Source organism: Agelaius tricolor, unplaced genomic scaffold, assembly GCF_023055355.1.
Source record: "Agelaius tricolor isolate 1412-34295 unplaced genomic scaffold, bAgeTri1.0.p SCAF_16, whole genome shotgun sequence".
In the NCBI taxonomy this organism is placed as follows: Eukaryota; Metazoa; Chordata; class Aves; order Passeriformes; family Icteridae; genus Agelaius; species Agelaius tricolor.
The window spans coordinates 10,690,389-10,705,961 of record NW_027269276.1 but is presented as its reverse complement, the minus strand read 5'-3'; the positions used below and the strand labels follow the sequence as shown (position 1 = coordinate 10,705,961).

General features: G+C 39.7%; 1 protein-coding gene across 4 annotated transcripts in view; it reads right to left on the bottom strand.

The window, feature by feature from the left end:
- The window catches only part of FBN1 (fibrillin 1), a 144,560-nt gene that overhangs the window by 37,353 nt on the left and 91,634 nt on the right, over positions 1–15,573 (bottom strand). For 3 of the 4 annotated variants that reach the window (XR_011681475.1, XM_071441490.1, XM_071441492.1), the window contains exons 25-32: positions 15,333–15,557; positions 14,039–14,164; positions 13,818–13,946; positions 13,257–13,382; positions 13,003–13,128; positions 12,143–12,265; positions 8,403–8,528; positions 7,468–7,593 (exon numbers count right to left, since the gene is read on the bottom strand). Coding sequence is in view for 2 of the 4 variants with exons in the window: in XM_071441490.1 (XP_071297591.1) it covers positions 7,468–7,593; positions 8,403–8,528; positions 12,143–12,265; positions 13,003–13,128; positions 13,257–13,382; positions 13,818–13,946; positions 14,039–14,164; positions 15,333–15,557 (1,107 nt within the window). In the remaining 2 variants the exon portion in view is untranslated. Of the gene's footprint in view, positions 1–7,467; positions 7,594–8,402; positions 8,529–12,142; positions 12,266–13,002; positions 13,129–13,256; positions 13,383–13,817; positions 13,947–14,038; positions 14,165–15,332; positions 15,558–15,573 lie in introns of those variants that run through there. The other variant, XM_071441493.1, reaches the window with a different exon arrangement.

The window sequence follows — 15,573 nt, the reverse complement described above, 5'->3', positions numbered from 1 at the left end:
GAGGCTGTGTGCAAGGTTGGGGACAGCTGTACCAGTGTATTTACCACGACAGCTGAGGAGCTCATCAGGCAGGCAGTTTTTAGGAGCTCAGTGGGAAGAAGTCAGCATCCTTGGAGACACCAGGCAGCAAGTCATCCAATCTTCAACATACATGGTCATGCCAGCACATTCTATTTCAGTACTTGCTATTTTCACCTTATTTTCATTTTTGGGCATTCTCTCGTAATGTCAAAATGTATAGACTGCAAAACCCAAACTGAACTCCATTCTTCCTCCTCTTCTCACTAAGCATTATTAATGCTCCATATAAGTAGTTGAAGAATGTATAAACTAAAAGGTGAAGTTTTCAGAAATTACTACTGGTAACTGAAACAAAACTGGCAGAAATTTTCTTGCCTATCTGAGCTTTGGATTTTACAGTATTTTCTGTAACTGCCCTATTGAACTGCACTTTACCTCCATGAAGGATGTAATCTACCTAGGGTCTACATCAAACCACTCAAAACTGATACCCATTTTTCAGCCCTCCCAGGTGTCTTTGATGTTGCTGTAAGCCAAATCATCTCCCTCTGTAAAACAGCTGATGGAAAGGGAAAACAAGCTCACAACTCTATATTATTCCACAGACAGAAACCCAGCTCAGACCCTTCTCAAGAAAGGCATCAGCCATCAAATATGTAACAACCTTTGGGATTTCCAGCCCCAAAATCACAGACTTGAATTTCCCTATGATTTTACCTGCAAACAATTAGCTCTTTAAAGATGGTGAAATTGTGGAGCTAAGGCAGAAAGTGACCAGGTATCACCTTAACTATTTCCTTTACAACACTTTCTTAGGTTTTTCTGTTTACACTTCACAAAAGGCTGTGTCATTTCACTATGCCCTGTACACATATTTTGCCTTTTCACAAAGGCAATACATGACTTCAAAAAGCAGACAACATCTGCCTATTATCCTAAAATTAAATACTCAAGGCCAGAAAACACCCAAAATGACTGCTGGCTGGGAGGGACAGGGTGTTTGTTTGGTGAGTTTTGTTCTTGATGGGGTTTTTTGTTGTTGAGATTTTGGGGGGTTTTTTGTGATTTGGTTTTTGGGCTTTTTGTTTTGCTTTGTTTGTTTGGGGTTGGTTTTGTTTTGTATTGGTTTTTTTTTTGGTGGGTTGGTTTTTAATGTTTTGGAGTTTTTTTAGTCTGTTGAAGTGGAATTTAGTCCAATCTTGCTTTTCTGAGTCTCTTTCTAAGAGAGGCATTGCTTTGACTCAAAACCCCAGACATGAGCATTCCCATAATCTGAATGCTGACATCTAGATATGAATCTAAATCTGGCAGCTGGAATCTACCATTAATGAATGTTAACTCCAGGCCTGAAAACATGCAAATGGACACTTACTTCTTAAAACTTAAAAAAAGGGTCAGGAGCAAATAATCTCAGAGCAGTTTTGCCTTTAGCATGTGCAGAAACTCATGAAGATAACATCACACTAAACAGGAAACTTGCGTCTGTCAAAAAATCTTAAGGGTGGCCTGAAAAAAATGCAACTCATTTTGGCTTAGGGAAAGACTGGAAGGAATTTAGAGAGGTCAGCTACAGTATACACTGACATAAAAAAGCTGAGGCAAACACTCTATATTTTAACCTTTACATGATTTTAAACTCCAAACTGTTAAACCACTGCTCACATTAAGACTCCACTGTATTTAATTATTTGGTGCTTTGAAACATACAATCACAAGCTTCCTTATACCCTGCAGAGCACAACAAAACACAAAAAAACCCCATCACCCGTAGAGAGGTTTCTGCCAAGAATTTTTTTAAACCACCAGCAAACACAAACAGAAACTTGCATGCAACAGCTACACCACAATGAAGTCATGCTCAGGCTCAGATTTAAGAAAAGTCAAGCCAAATTTTCCACTCTCCATAAAGTGACTGTGGGCTCCATCCCACCACGCACTGACCCACTGTACCTGAGAACCCCCCCAGTACCTCCCAGCAGAACAGCAGCACCACAACACTGGGGCCCCTGCAGTGGACACTTGTTCCCCATCAGCTGTTTGACACACACTCTAAAAAGCTTAGAATCTTCCTTGGAATGAAAGCTGCAAGTATAAATCTATACCTAAATACAGGTATTTATAATGGGATCAACCTTCTCAGGCATCAGCCATTGAAATGTCATTCCACTTGCTTTGAATAGAAAAAAGCTTTTCTCCAGTAAAAATTTTCAAGAGATTTCCATGCTTTTTTGCCTGGGTAAGGATCAAATAAGGAATGCAAATTGTATTCTCTAACACCATCTACCTTTAAAGGCACATTGCATGGCTTATTTCCATGATGTGGAAAGTTTTTTCAGATACTTAAATGAAAGCTGATTGAGGCATATAAAATACAATCACTGGCTTCATCCCAGATTTTACTTCTTTTCCCCTGTGTTTTACTCAGATGTTGTTTTGCTATAATCTCAATTCTTTCCTTTCATTGCACAGCTAAGTTGTAAGTCTACATTTATTACATTGCCATTATTTTCAAGGCAAAAGAGATCTCAGACCAAACATGGTTCTGTGTAAAGAGTGCACTGAAATCAGTGGAATTTATGCCTTCTTATACTGGAGCTTAATATGGATTTATGTTGCCATAAGTATTGAATTATGGCTTCACAGAATGAAACAGAAAGGAGAAGTTGATCTCTGTAAGGGAAAAATTAACTCAATATCTTTAATAAAAGCCCGAGTCCAGCCTGTTCTGTCTGCATGGCAGTACAAACAGTACTATACTCTTCAAATACTCCAGCTAGCTCCATTTAATTGTCTGAAGACAAAGGCATTACTCGGTCTGAGTAAAGGTATCATGACCCAAAGAGCACCCACGAGGACACTACTGAAGTCAGGGTTTCACACAATGATGGCCTATTCCCACTGACTTCATGGGGATTTTCACTACAGAGTAAAGGAGTGAGTCACTGATTTATATCAACCTTCTCCTTCTGCCTCCAGCACGAGTCCGTGACAAGCCAAGGCAAATAAAGACATTCCAGCCGGAGACTGACACTGCATCCTCAGCCAGTCCCACTGTGCCCCAGTGCTGCTGCACACATGTTCTCAGCTTTGCAATTGCACAACTCCCATTTCTACTAAGAGAGTTGTCTGCCTACAACAGATGAGAATACGCACAATAAATAATATGCAGGTCTGACATCATAACAATCCTAAGCACTCTGGGGAAAAAAACCTGTCAGTCACCCTGTTTTGTTGGCTCCTTCAGTTCTCTTCTTTGGACAAATATTTTTTCTCTTGAGCCTTTGGCAATTAATGAAGTGTCTCTCCCATTAATCACAGTGGCACAAATTTTTAGGGCTCTCAACATGTGTGCAGCAAAAATACACATCATATATACCTGTCACTCTTTGCACTATGCTTGCAAAATGTGGCAACCAAAGTAAAGAAACTGCTAGCCAATATCTGCACAACACACCCTTACCCACTCTGGAAGTGGATCACTGAAGTTGGCCAGAGAGGAGCATGGGAATAAGTCACTGTTTCCTCACCTATACTCTAGAAACATTCCTTTGTATTTGAACAGAATAAGAGTGTACATTAACTGAAGAAAATTCACATGTTCATCACTGGGCATGAAATCCTCTAGGTACCCTGGGTACTGTTTTCTATTAGGTTTCATTGGGCTTCAGTGGTCTATAGGAATCCTTAGCAAACTGCAAATTTAATTCAGACTCCACCTATAAATCAGTACTGTTTGTCAGGAATTATGCAAATCCCTTAAGCATTTTCTGACTTTTACATTTTTTTGGCAGTCTCTGCATATCTGTGCATTTTACTGCACTGACGTTTCACTGGCATGTCGAGCCTGGGCCCAGCTCCCCAAGGGCCAGCGTCTGGTGGAAGTCACAAGGCATTTCCTCCTCCTGGGTTGCTGCCCATGTAATCAGGTAGGAAAAAGAAGGCTTTTTAGTGGGAAAGACTGTGAATTTCAACTTCTGAATTTCAATAGCACTCATACTAGTTGAAAAATATATGGAAATATTTCCCTATTCTGATCTTCCTATATGTAAAATTGTTTTCTCTTTTGGAATGGCTCTCAGATTTCATTCAGCATACTGTACTCTTGGAGTTTCATAGGGGACAGTTCAGCTCTTGCCTGCTATCCATCCTTACATCATCAGCACACTGAGGCACAGCGTGTTATTGCTGGACAGATGCCTACTGCCAGTACACTCCTCCTGTAATACCCCCCTTGGTGGGCAGGATTTCATTATCATCCTCTGGTACTTGGCCTGACACAGCCAGCTCCCAGATTCATGATGGCAAACACACGCTTCTCTGGTACCAGAACTCTCTTGTGCCATCAAGCCTGAAACACAATGTGTTATTAATGGCCAGAAGCCACTAATAATCGAGAGGAGAGTACATTATACAAGTCACAAAATACTACGGCTCTATTTCTGAGGGCAAATGACAAGCTCACCTCTTCCTTTCCCTGTCTCAGATGTCTGACCTCTCTAGATGCAAGTTCCTGTCAGCCATGCAGGTATGCAGGGTGCACTCACTCTTCCTGTACCCACTAATGCCATCATCACTGGAAGATGCTCCACACCAAACTCTCCACACCAAGGCTGCAGCTGAGCAACTTCCACTAGCCTTCCTCACATGGCAACAGCATTGCAATCAGAGCCTGGTCTCAGCCTTCCAACTCCCTGAGCCTGCTGTGGAGAAATCCAGCTGACTTGTAACATATTTATTTTTGATCTGTTGGCTATGTTGGGACATTACTGCCAAGTTCACCTCTTTCAGTTTGACTCTGTGAAGAGCACCCCAAGCATGTGCAAGCGCCCCTCCACCAGGAACAACCAGGGGGGCTCTGCACACAGCCATAACTGCAAGGATGGATGGGAGAGAGTCAGAGAAGAATTTGTTTCTCTATTTGAAAATACCAGAGCAAGTTTAAGTCTCTACATCAACAGTGAAATACTGCAGATTTACAGGCAGTAATTCAGAGTGGTGATGAATCACAAAAACCCAAATTCCAAAGCAGGGCTTCATTTCTGCACAAGCACGTGTATACTTTATAGACAGAAAAAGCAGAGACAAGATATTTGCCATAAAGCTGGGTGATCTGGAACTGAGATAGGGGAAAACACAGCAATCTCCTCTAGTGCCTGCATACCACTGCCGGCCTAGGAAAATCTAAAAGGAACTGTTCTTAGCCTGGATTATCACAGTTTGCCTTGTGAATGGAAATTAAACCATTCACAGCACTTGATGTTGGAAACCTGCATCTACAACCTGTATTTTTGCATAGCATTTTAAAAATCATATTTTTGTTACTAAACTCTGTTCACATTCTTACTGAGAACCAAGGAGAAGGGAGAACTGGGCAACTAACATCTGTGTGGGATGGGAATGTAAGTCAGTGGGTGGATTCTGAATACTGTTAATACTGATTGGGGGGGAAAAACAAGTTTATTTGTTAAAATGAAATCACTCAGTAATGACAAGGAGCTGAAATATTTAGACAAAACTGGAATGGAACCCAAGGACTTGATTTAGTTGTTCTCAGAAACAGAGGATCTCCCATTCAAAGTGCTGTACGTGTTTTTGTAACTTTTTTTTCCATGGGAATTCCTAAAAACTGTGGATGCTTTTGATCTGTCTGTAAGACAAGAACTGAATTCTGGAGTCAAAATGCTGTTGGCAAGGTCCTTCCCAAGGAGATACTGAACAAGGCTCTCATGGTCTGAAGTACCTGAGCCTGGGAACTTCAACTCTGCTCTAATACTGTGCAAACAAGAAATGGGGAATTCAAAGTTCTCCAGCAGCAAATCAGACATTTTAAAAAACAGAATGTGAGAACCTGCACAATGTAATCACTATGGGATCTGTATCCACAGTTTTTTCATTATTAAATCAATCTAGAAATTTCCTACTCTGCTTCCTGCTTTCTTATTTAAATAATTTTTAAAAATTCATTATTTGAGTATGATCCCATTTCAGCTGTATCAGCATAACTGATACTTCACCTTTTCATCTTAGACCATGGGGCTCTTTCAAATTACTGAGCCCTTCCATAGTATCTGTTGGAATTAAGGTGTTCTGCTGTTTTTCCTTGTGAGTGCCAAACTTTCTGAAATACTGGCATGCAGACAAAAGCAGCAGGAAAGGTTAAAAATGTGTAAGGAGGTGGCAAGAGCCTTCATGACCATGTCCATCCACAGGTCAGGGCTTGGCTGGGACCAGGGCAGAGGGATTTCCTGGTGTCTCCTTTAACAAAAAAATATTGCTTGGGCCATTTGCCACTACCTTGAATCACATGATGCCAGAATGGTGGCTATTTCCAGGCACTTCTCCAGAAGCCATACCTCAGATTCCTCCCCTGCCTCCATGGCCTTTCTCTGTCTTTTGCCTTCAACTCACTGCTTCATCTTCCCAGCCTGCTCCTTAGGCTGGGACTGACAGCTGCACCATGTGTGACTGATCAGTGTGAGGGTGTTCAGGTCCAGAGTTCTGAAAATCTTCATATCATTTAGCACAGAAACAAAGAACACTGAAATGTTGGTCTAAAGAGTACAATTAGGGATTTCTTGGATTTAGATCAGTTCATATGTAAGTCAAAGGCAGCTGTTACTAATGCACAATTATTCATCCATAGCCCAATATGCAAAATAGAACTCCAGCTCAGACTTTTCTGTGAGAGCTGTAAAAAACCAGCTTCATATATTTGGGGCACTTAAAAAAATGTATTATTAAATCTGTACAATAAGTGCAGACTAAGAATAAAAGTGTGTCTCAAAGACATTGCCAGAAATGTGTTTACCCTAAGTCTACATTAAAAATTATATTAAACATATGTTTGCATTCATATTTGGGCAAAGTCTAAGACTCTCAACACCTTGGCTTGAGACACCAGCACTTGGATTATTAATATCATGCCCTCAGAGCCTGTATATTTGAATCTCATTTCTGTTTGCTGGCAAATCATGAAATAAAGCAAATTCTGATTCAGCTGATAGAATGTAGTTGTGTAACTGTATTGTCGACACTTTGCAAAAACTGAAAATATATTTTAGCATATATTTCAAACCATCTGTGTTTGCCAAATAATACTTTGAACAGATACGTGTTATTTGCTTGCATAGTATACAATTAACTAATCCAAATGCACTGAGGTCCTCAGGAGTTTGTCAAGTTACAGAGAATGGCATTTTCTGTTCTCAGATGAACAACTGTGCAGTAACACGCTCAGTTTTGATCCCAATCCTCGCTCCACTCATTTCAGCAGAAGCAGCATCAGGCTGAATGCTGTACCAATGAAGTTTAGCAGAACACAAGCTCAGCAAATTCAGATGAGAGGTAAAATAAGTGAAAAGAAGCACAGTGAGAGGAGGTTCTAAACACCAGAAAAGCAGACTCATGAGTTTAAGTAAAAATTAATAATTAAGCTTTACAACTTACCTGTGCAACCAGTTGTGCCTTTCTTGCCTGAATATCCCATATCACAGTGACAGATAAATGAGCCTTTTGTATTCTCACAGGTTCCACTCAGACAGATGTTTGGATGCAGATCACACTCATTAACATCTAAAAACCCCCAAGAATTAAGATTTATTAAATACAAGTCTTAGAAAGTAACTGGAAAAATCTCTTTAGATATTAATTCTGTTACAAACACAGGTGTAGATATGCAAAGAAAAAGCTGTTTATAGTAGGTATTCCTTACTTAGCATACAAGCATACATTTTGAGATCTGGGGTAACTCTTAATTACCATATCTGCATTAACATACCTTTAATGCCAGCTTTTTGTAAAAACAGACACTAAGTTGCAGTACAATATCCAAAGAATGACTGTGATTATTGATAATTCCTACATATATGTGTCTGTACATATTTATATGTATGCATGCATGCATTGTCTAGTTTTGTCAGACATTTCTCTCGAAATACACTCAAGATTTTAAATTAAAATGTGAAAATATGGTTTTGGAGATATGCTGTTTCACAACTCTGTTGTACCAAGGTACAGCACTTCCACAAAGTTTTGTCTGAGACAAGTTTAAATCAGCACTGGTGATTTATCTTGCTAGAAATTTTCCACAGGATCACCTACTTCCTTTCTGCAGGCACTCTTTTATCTAAGTTGCATAAAATCTTCACTGGAAGAGGACCCAAAGCTGCAATGCTCCAGATCATCTTTGCACCCCAATCTCCAGGGATACCCAGATTACATTTGCACTTGTGCAATAGGGCTGGTTCTGTGGTCAGGTGACCAAAACTAGGAAATAAGAGCAATACTCTTCAAATATCATTGTCAGTCTATTTGGAAAGAGTGCCTTAATAAATATTTTTTCAGTGTTTAATGCAAATTGGAATATATGTACTTGCACTTACCTATGCAAGTCTTCATGTCTTCAGATGCCATGAATCCATCATAGCAAAGACACCTGTACTCTCCTGGGATGTTTGTACACTGGCCTCCATCACAGATGTTAGGATTGTCTTCACACTCATCAATATCTACAGGGGAAAATCAAATTAAAATATGTTACCTTTATCCAGTGTAATGAGCCATCATCATGGCAAGTAAGCATTTTAATGCTCTGATAAACATGGTGAAGATTGAATCCTTGTAAATAACTGAGCAGTACATTGCAAAATTGTCCTGATGAGTAAGTTCCTTGTCTTCACCTAAAGTCAGTGGCAAAACATTCCCTTCTGACTCAAGTGGGAGGAACAGGAACCAACTTTTCCTTCAGAGAAAAGAGCTCCAACAGAACCTTTGTCACACCACAAGGCCACATATAATTGGGCATTCTTGGATGCAAGCCATCATTGTTGAAATCAATGGAAGCTCTGAAGTCAAATTCAGCAACAAAAATATCAAACTATACAGATCTTAAAAAAGCTATCATACATGCAAGTACCTCTACAGATCTCAAAGGTGGTGACAAACTGGAAACAGTTCAACTCATGATGGGAATGATGGGAATAATTACAGTACAAACATTTATTTCTAAGAGATTTTTATGGTCTTATTTAGTATTTCAGCTGACTGCCCAGGCCAGCCATATAGTTACATTCTCTAGGATGCAAAGTTGTTTTCTCAATTGATAACTGATAAAATTGCCATCACTGATTGGAGCCAAGCTGCAGAAGCAGATCCTTTATTATATTAAGGCAATCATGCTAAGTTCTGGTATCTTTCAGAGCCCTTGGTGTTATATTAGTGTTTGTTGCAAAAATCCCTAGAATCTTCCTGTGTCAGCACCAACACAGACCAGCAAGAGCAAAAATCAGAATCTCTGCCTAGTGATACCATGGGAAAAAAATCAGCACAAAAAGGACAAGATTCAGGAATCTTCTCCAAGAGAAAGGGTGTAACTCATTATCAGAGCAGTCTATTGTGGATTGCAGTAATTATGCAGCTGCAGAAAATGAACTCACATTAATTTAAAATATAATGTTCATTATTCTGCTGTATTTCTAGCAGCTAGTGCTTGTGTGGATACACAACTTCCGCAAGGAAGAAGGCTGACCAGTCCCTGTTTATCTTAACAAGCAAATAATGTTGACATGGACATTAGCCTGAAAATGTTCATTTGGAATGGAATTTAAATTAACATGCAAATTTAAGCTCTAGAAATGGGAATAATAATGACAGAAATAAAGAACTTTATTTACCAACCTGCCACTGTACCGATTTCACAGTTGGGGGAAAATCAGCTGACAAAGAACCTGTTGTTTCTCCTAATTGAGCTGATTATTTATGCATAACCTCACCAATTCAAACATGACCTACTACTGAACTGCAGAGCATTCTTACCAGGTCAATTATCAGCAAATATATTCTGTGATGGCTTCCAGCTTTGTGTGATGTTAAAGATAAAAGACATGTTCACACACAGAGAAAACTGAAAACTGAAAATAGGTGTTTCACAATTGAAGGTCACAGTCCTATTTTATCTTGTAATCTAACAGTGTAAAACCAGGTATTTAGTGCCATGAAAGCAAAGTTACAAATTATTTTTCTTCTTCTTAGTTTGGGCAGAGGCAAAACTTTAGTATGTGGATTTTGAATACTCACCAGATGTTTACATATGTAAATAACACCTTTTCAAGAGAAGGAAGCAGTGTTTTCAATACTAATAGGGTAGTGAAGGTGACCCCTCACATCTCTGGATATTTTCTTAGATTTGACTTGACATCCAAAGTTCTCTGGTGTTTCTGCTATTTAAACCTTTTATATGTGGCTATTGCACTCAAGTCCTTATTAGAAGATAGTATGAAAATGAACAGCTAATAGTTATTACAGCTGGTCTGTGAAGGAAATTCTGTTTTTCAGAGTCAATTTCTATATGTAGAAATAGATATGTAGAAATTCACAAATGAAGTAAGATCTGACTACCAACTTCAATGGACGTGTTCAGGGTCAGGTTAACATGTGGACAAACCACAGAGAATCCATCCCCTCCCCACAGCAAAGGGAGCTGCTTGCATTTTGACTTTGAGAACAGAAAGATGATAGTATCCTATTCCAAGGTTTTTAGTTTAATATGCAGGAAGGTGCTGTAAATGATCTGTTCTGGTTTTGGGTTTAGAGATGTGTTTGTGTGGCAAAGGTAAGGGGGAGTAAAGACAGAACTGTTTCTAGCCATCAGATTTGAGATCCCAAAGACTGTTCAAGTGACATTTGGGTCATTTGGTCCAAGTCAAATGAAGAAGATGAACACAGAAAAGTGGCTCAGAGACTCTGCTCCCCTCCCTCCTCCCTTCACTCTCATGTCACTCTGATTCTCTCACTGGGTTTAGATTCTGGCTGAGGCACAGCTTCGATCAACCGGTTTTATTTTTGCATTAAAGTGCCCCAAACACCAATGTTTGGGCAAGTTTTTGTAAAAGCTTGCCTTTTCTAGACACTTGAGCTAAAGCAAACTACTTCTAATCTAAATATTTTAGGTTTTCAGGGTCAATCAAATCCGCACTTCTTCTAGTTGAATTCTTTCTTTGAATGAGGGTCTGATACTTGCTGAAGTCTGGCTACTTTACATCTTTCTGACAGAGCAAGCCCCAATGTGGGGGAAAACCACATTTTGCTGTGCTTTAGGGCTCTTTTATCTTCTGGAATGGTAGTGAGTGGCCTCAGGGTAATTGAGACCCTGGTTCAAGGTCCATAAATATTTACAAATTCTAAATGTGAGCACTCTAATAATCCAGTATCGAAAACTCTCCATTTGTTCAACTATAAAGGCAATTCTATTCCAAGGGATTAATCCTGTTATAATTCACATGCTCTTCAAGGAGCTCTTGGATGGAATTGGCAAACAGCTGGCAAATATTCACATGCCTCATCAGGCCAGTGCCTGTGAGGCAAGAAGTAAGAGAAAATTATCTTTCCAGTAACCTATGTGGAAATCACCAAGTACAATTCACTTCCTGGGATTATGACTTCCAGACTCCCAAAGGAGAACAGCCGGCCGTAACAGAGCTCTGAACATTTTCTCACAAACTCTTCTAAGAGTGCAACAGACCTGTTTCCTAAGAAAGATTCCTACTATTCAGACTTCAATTTCCCTGCAAGTCATTTAGCTCTGAATTAATGCAGCATACTTGCACTTGACTAAACAAAGAATTAAAAATAGGAATTTGCTTGTTTGCTTAACAGCAGATACGACAAAACAACAGAACAGAGCAATCAGCTTCTTTTCTAGCATCTCTGTCTATCCTCTCCCCAACATAACCATACAATACACATGCACAGCATCTTGGCTTCTGTTCATGATAATTTTGTTAATGGTCTTCAACCTGTTTTAGATTTGGATCTACTACAATACCTTAAGGGGGAAAATTTATCTCCTACTGAAAAAATTAGAGATTTTTGTTATTAAAATCAGAATCAACTTGTACACTTTCTGAAATTATCAGCAACCAATTCTCTTCAAAGCACTTCTTTTTGCAGTTGCCCAATTCTGATACTTTTGAAATATTTACTTCAGAAAAAGAGCTTCACTTTCCATTTATTTTATATTTTTAATAGTGTATTTGTTACAATAGCTTTAACCTTAAAAGAAGGTTCATTTTTGAGCTATTGAAATAAGCCCTTTAAGCAGAAAAGTTCCCAAAATCTCCCTTACCAGTGCATGTCCTGTGGTCCGGCATGAGGGCAAAGCCTTGTTTACAGCTGCATTCATAGCTGCCCTCTGAGTTTGTACAGAAGTCCTCACAGCCACCATTCATTATTTGGCACTCATCAATATCTAAAAAGGAGAAAATAACAGTTAAAACCCACAATTACTTTTGCTTTAAAGCACATTTCAAGGACATAATTAGAGTCAGCTTTCCAGTACATCATCAATCCAGAATCTACATTTGGTGTTTGCACACTGACATTCAAGTGTTTGCAAAGGTAGGCACTGGGAAGGATTCAGGCAAATCAGGGATGGAAAGACTTCATATACAAAAACTTCTGTGCTTCTCCTTCCACATATAGAAATAGCACTGAGTTACCACAGGATCATGAGGGCAACATAGTTTTTGTAAGATTCAAGGTAAAAAATTACTTGGCAAAATTAAAGCCAGTGGATTTTTTCCATGGCACAGTATGTATGTATGCAACTGAACCTCATGATTTTATTTCATAGTCCAGCAGGAATGATGACTTTTAATTAAATATATAACTAATCTAACAAGTTACTCCCTCTTAATCATCGAAGTCAGAAGTCTTGGGGCGCTAAAATTAGTATGTGATTTTATGCATCATGATTGATTTACTAGAGAAAATAATCTGTTACTCAGCTAAGCGCAGCACTGCCATAACTTCATTCAATTCTCTCAAAAACAGATGTTTTGGAGATTTTGCATACTATTTCAACAAACTGTAATAGATTTTTTCATTCATGGTTAAAAATTACTTAATATATCTACTAAACTGAAACAACTCTGTGTGTTTTATCTTCCCTGTTTGCTAGAGCTCCTGTGCAGATTTTGTCCTTACCAATGCAGTATAGCTTGTCTTGTGTGGACTGATAGCCAGGGTTGCAGGCACACTGATACTTTCCAATCAGGTTGACACAACGGCCATTGCGGCACAGGTTGCTGCTCAGCTCACATTCATTAATATCTGGTGCAAAAGAAAAAGAGGAACTCGTTTTCATCCTGAAAATGGTACTAAAGTAAACACTGCAAATGCACAGCACAAGAGAGGTACAAAATGCTGTGCACAATCTTGATTTTGCCTGCGTGTCTCACCTACACATGCAGAGATATTTGGTGATATCTGATGGCCTGGAGGGCAATCACACCGAAAACTTCCCTCTGTGTTGATGCAGGTGCCACCTCGGCAGAGGAGGGGATTGCGCTGACACTCGTCGATGTCTGTGGGGACAAAGGAGGCACATCTGTGCAGGGCCAGCACATCCCTCCCCACAGCCCCTCACCCATCACAGCCTGATCCACCCTGCAGCCTGTCCTAGAGCCAGTCATCCCTTGCACCATAATGCACTTAGAAAAAGAAAATAAATTCAAAAGACTTCTTCTAAATTTTAATTTACCTTAACTTCAAAGTTCAGGATGGTGTCCCACTCAGCAAGATGGGGATTGTGGGGATAAATTTAATGTCCTAAAATCCTGTCCCTTGCTTATATATGCTTTGGCAACTTGTAGAAGCAGCAATATCACATTCAAAGTTAGCTTTAATAAGGCTCACAAAATGAGACAGACTTAAACCCAAGCACAATCAAACCTTAAAAAAAAACCCAAAGAAACCATGCATAGCATACTATTGTATATCTAAGGTCTGTAAAAACATACCCATGCAGTTTTTCATCATCATAAATCCACTTTCATAGCCTTCAAAACATTCACACTCGAAGTCTCCAGGAGTATTGACACAGATGCCTTGGCCACAAAGATCAGGAGAGATGCGGCATTCATCGATATCTGTAAGACAAAACACACTCACAGGGTTCCCAAAGGAGTTCAGTTTTCCCTTTTCAATTCACAGCTATGACAGACACATCCATGCAGTTTACCTGTGCAGTTCCTCTCTTCAGAATCAAGGGCAAATCCACTGTCACATCTACACTTAAAACTGCCAATGGTATTTCTGCATTTTCCATGGGTACAAAGGCTGGGGAACATTTTGCATTCATTGATGTCTGAAAAGGAGATAGTGTGGACATATATTACCATTGCATACAAAAACAGTGCACACAAGAGCAATGCTGACATCAGAGCTCATCCTTTTTCATGGCAGTGACCCTTCCTTGTGGGAAAATTAGACCACAGTACATAAACTGATACTGACTTCCCCTTAACCAATAGTGTAGACAGATACTCTGTGCTGGAATTTCCAAGAACACTTTCTGCTACAGAATAATATCAGTCTCCCCTTTGTCCTGCAGGATCTGATCTGCAGCTCAGGAAGATGTCAGCGGACAAAGGATGAAGGCAAAGACAGCTTTCAAAAGAAGCATTCTGTCTTCTAATTTCTGAGAAAAAAATGTGACTTCCATGAGTCACAGAAAACATAATGAACATAAGTAAAAGCACATGTCACTTTCTTTATGGCTAATTAATGGCTTAGTAACTGTTTATAAAACAAGGCTGAAACAAACAACAGCAACTGTCATTCATATATATATATATATTCCCCTCATTTCAGACTTCATAATGTTTAGTTTTTGGCTAGCTTCTGACATTGTCCAGCTTAACCTCAGTGGTAATCCTGGAAAGACAGCTTTCAGCACATGATGCTGGGGTGTCACTGTGTGATTTTCATTTAATGCTGGAAGTTTACCAACAAGAGTCATAACACAACTAGGTTTACTGTAAATAAAATTTTCTGATTTGAGCCATCATCGTGGAAGCCATTTCCTCTACTTCTCCAAGTAGTTTCACAAGAAATTCCCAAAATTATTCACCATTTCTTTGTTGTTTCACATTAGAATTAAAGTTATTGCACCCTTCACAAGTACGGATTGCTCCTTCAATACATTCAAAGCTGACTGCCCAGATTGTTCTGGTTCTCGTACTATGAGATGCCAGGAGGCAAAGTCAGGCATCATTTAACCTCTCTAGTGACACAAATTCTGTGTTTTGAGCCTGCAGTATTATATGGTATTTAACGCTCTCTATCACAAACTAAATTCTCTTGTATTTTATTTGGACTTCAGTTGCCATGAAATCTAACTGGATCTCAAACGTGCCTTAGGGGAGTGGAGTGCCTATTACCAGAATTTTCAAACCCAGAGGAGTTGTCTGATAGAAGAGTAAAAACAGAAGCCATCAGGATTTGCCAGCATCAACCCCAAATGGATGACATACCTTTAGAGAAAGGCTTCCCACTTATTTCTATCTTCGTAGAGAAGCCAGGACCCCTTGGGCAAAGAGCGTCAAACTCGGGCGTTCCCCTGAGCGGACACTCCTCGCACTCGTAGCCCCAGGCTGCCCCCACGGAGCAGCAGCAGGCGTCCATGCGGTGCCGCCCGGGGATCTGCGCCGTGCACTGCTCGTCCTCGTGCCGCTGGTAGCAGCTCTCCAAGCGGATGTCTGTTGGGCAATTTAA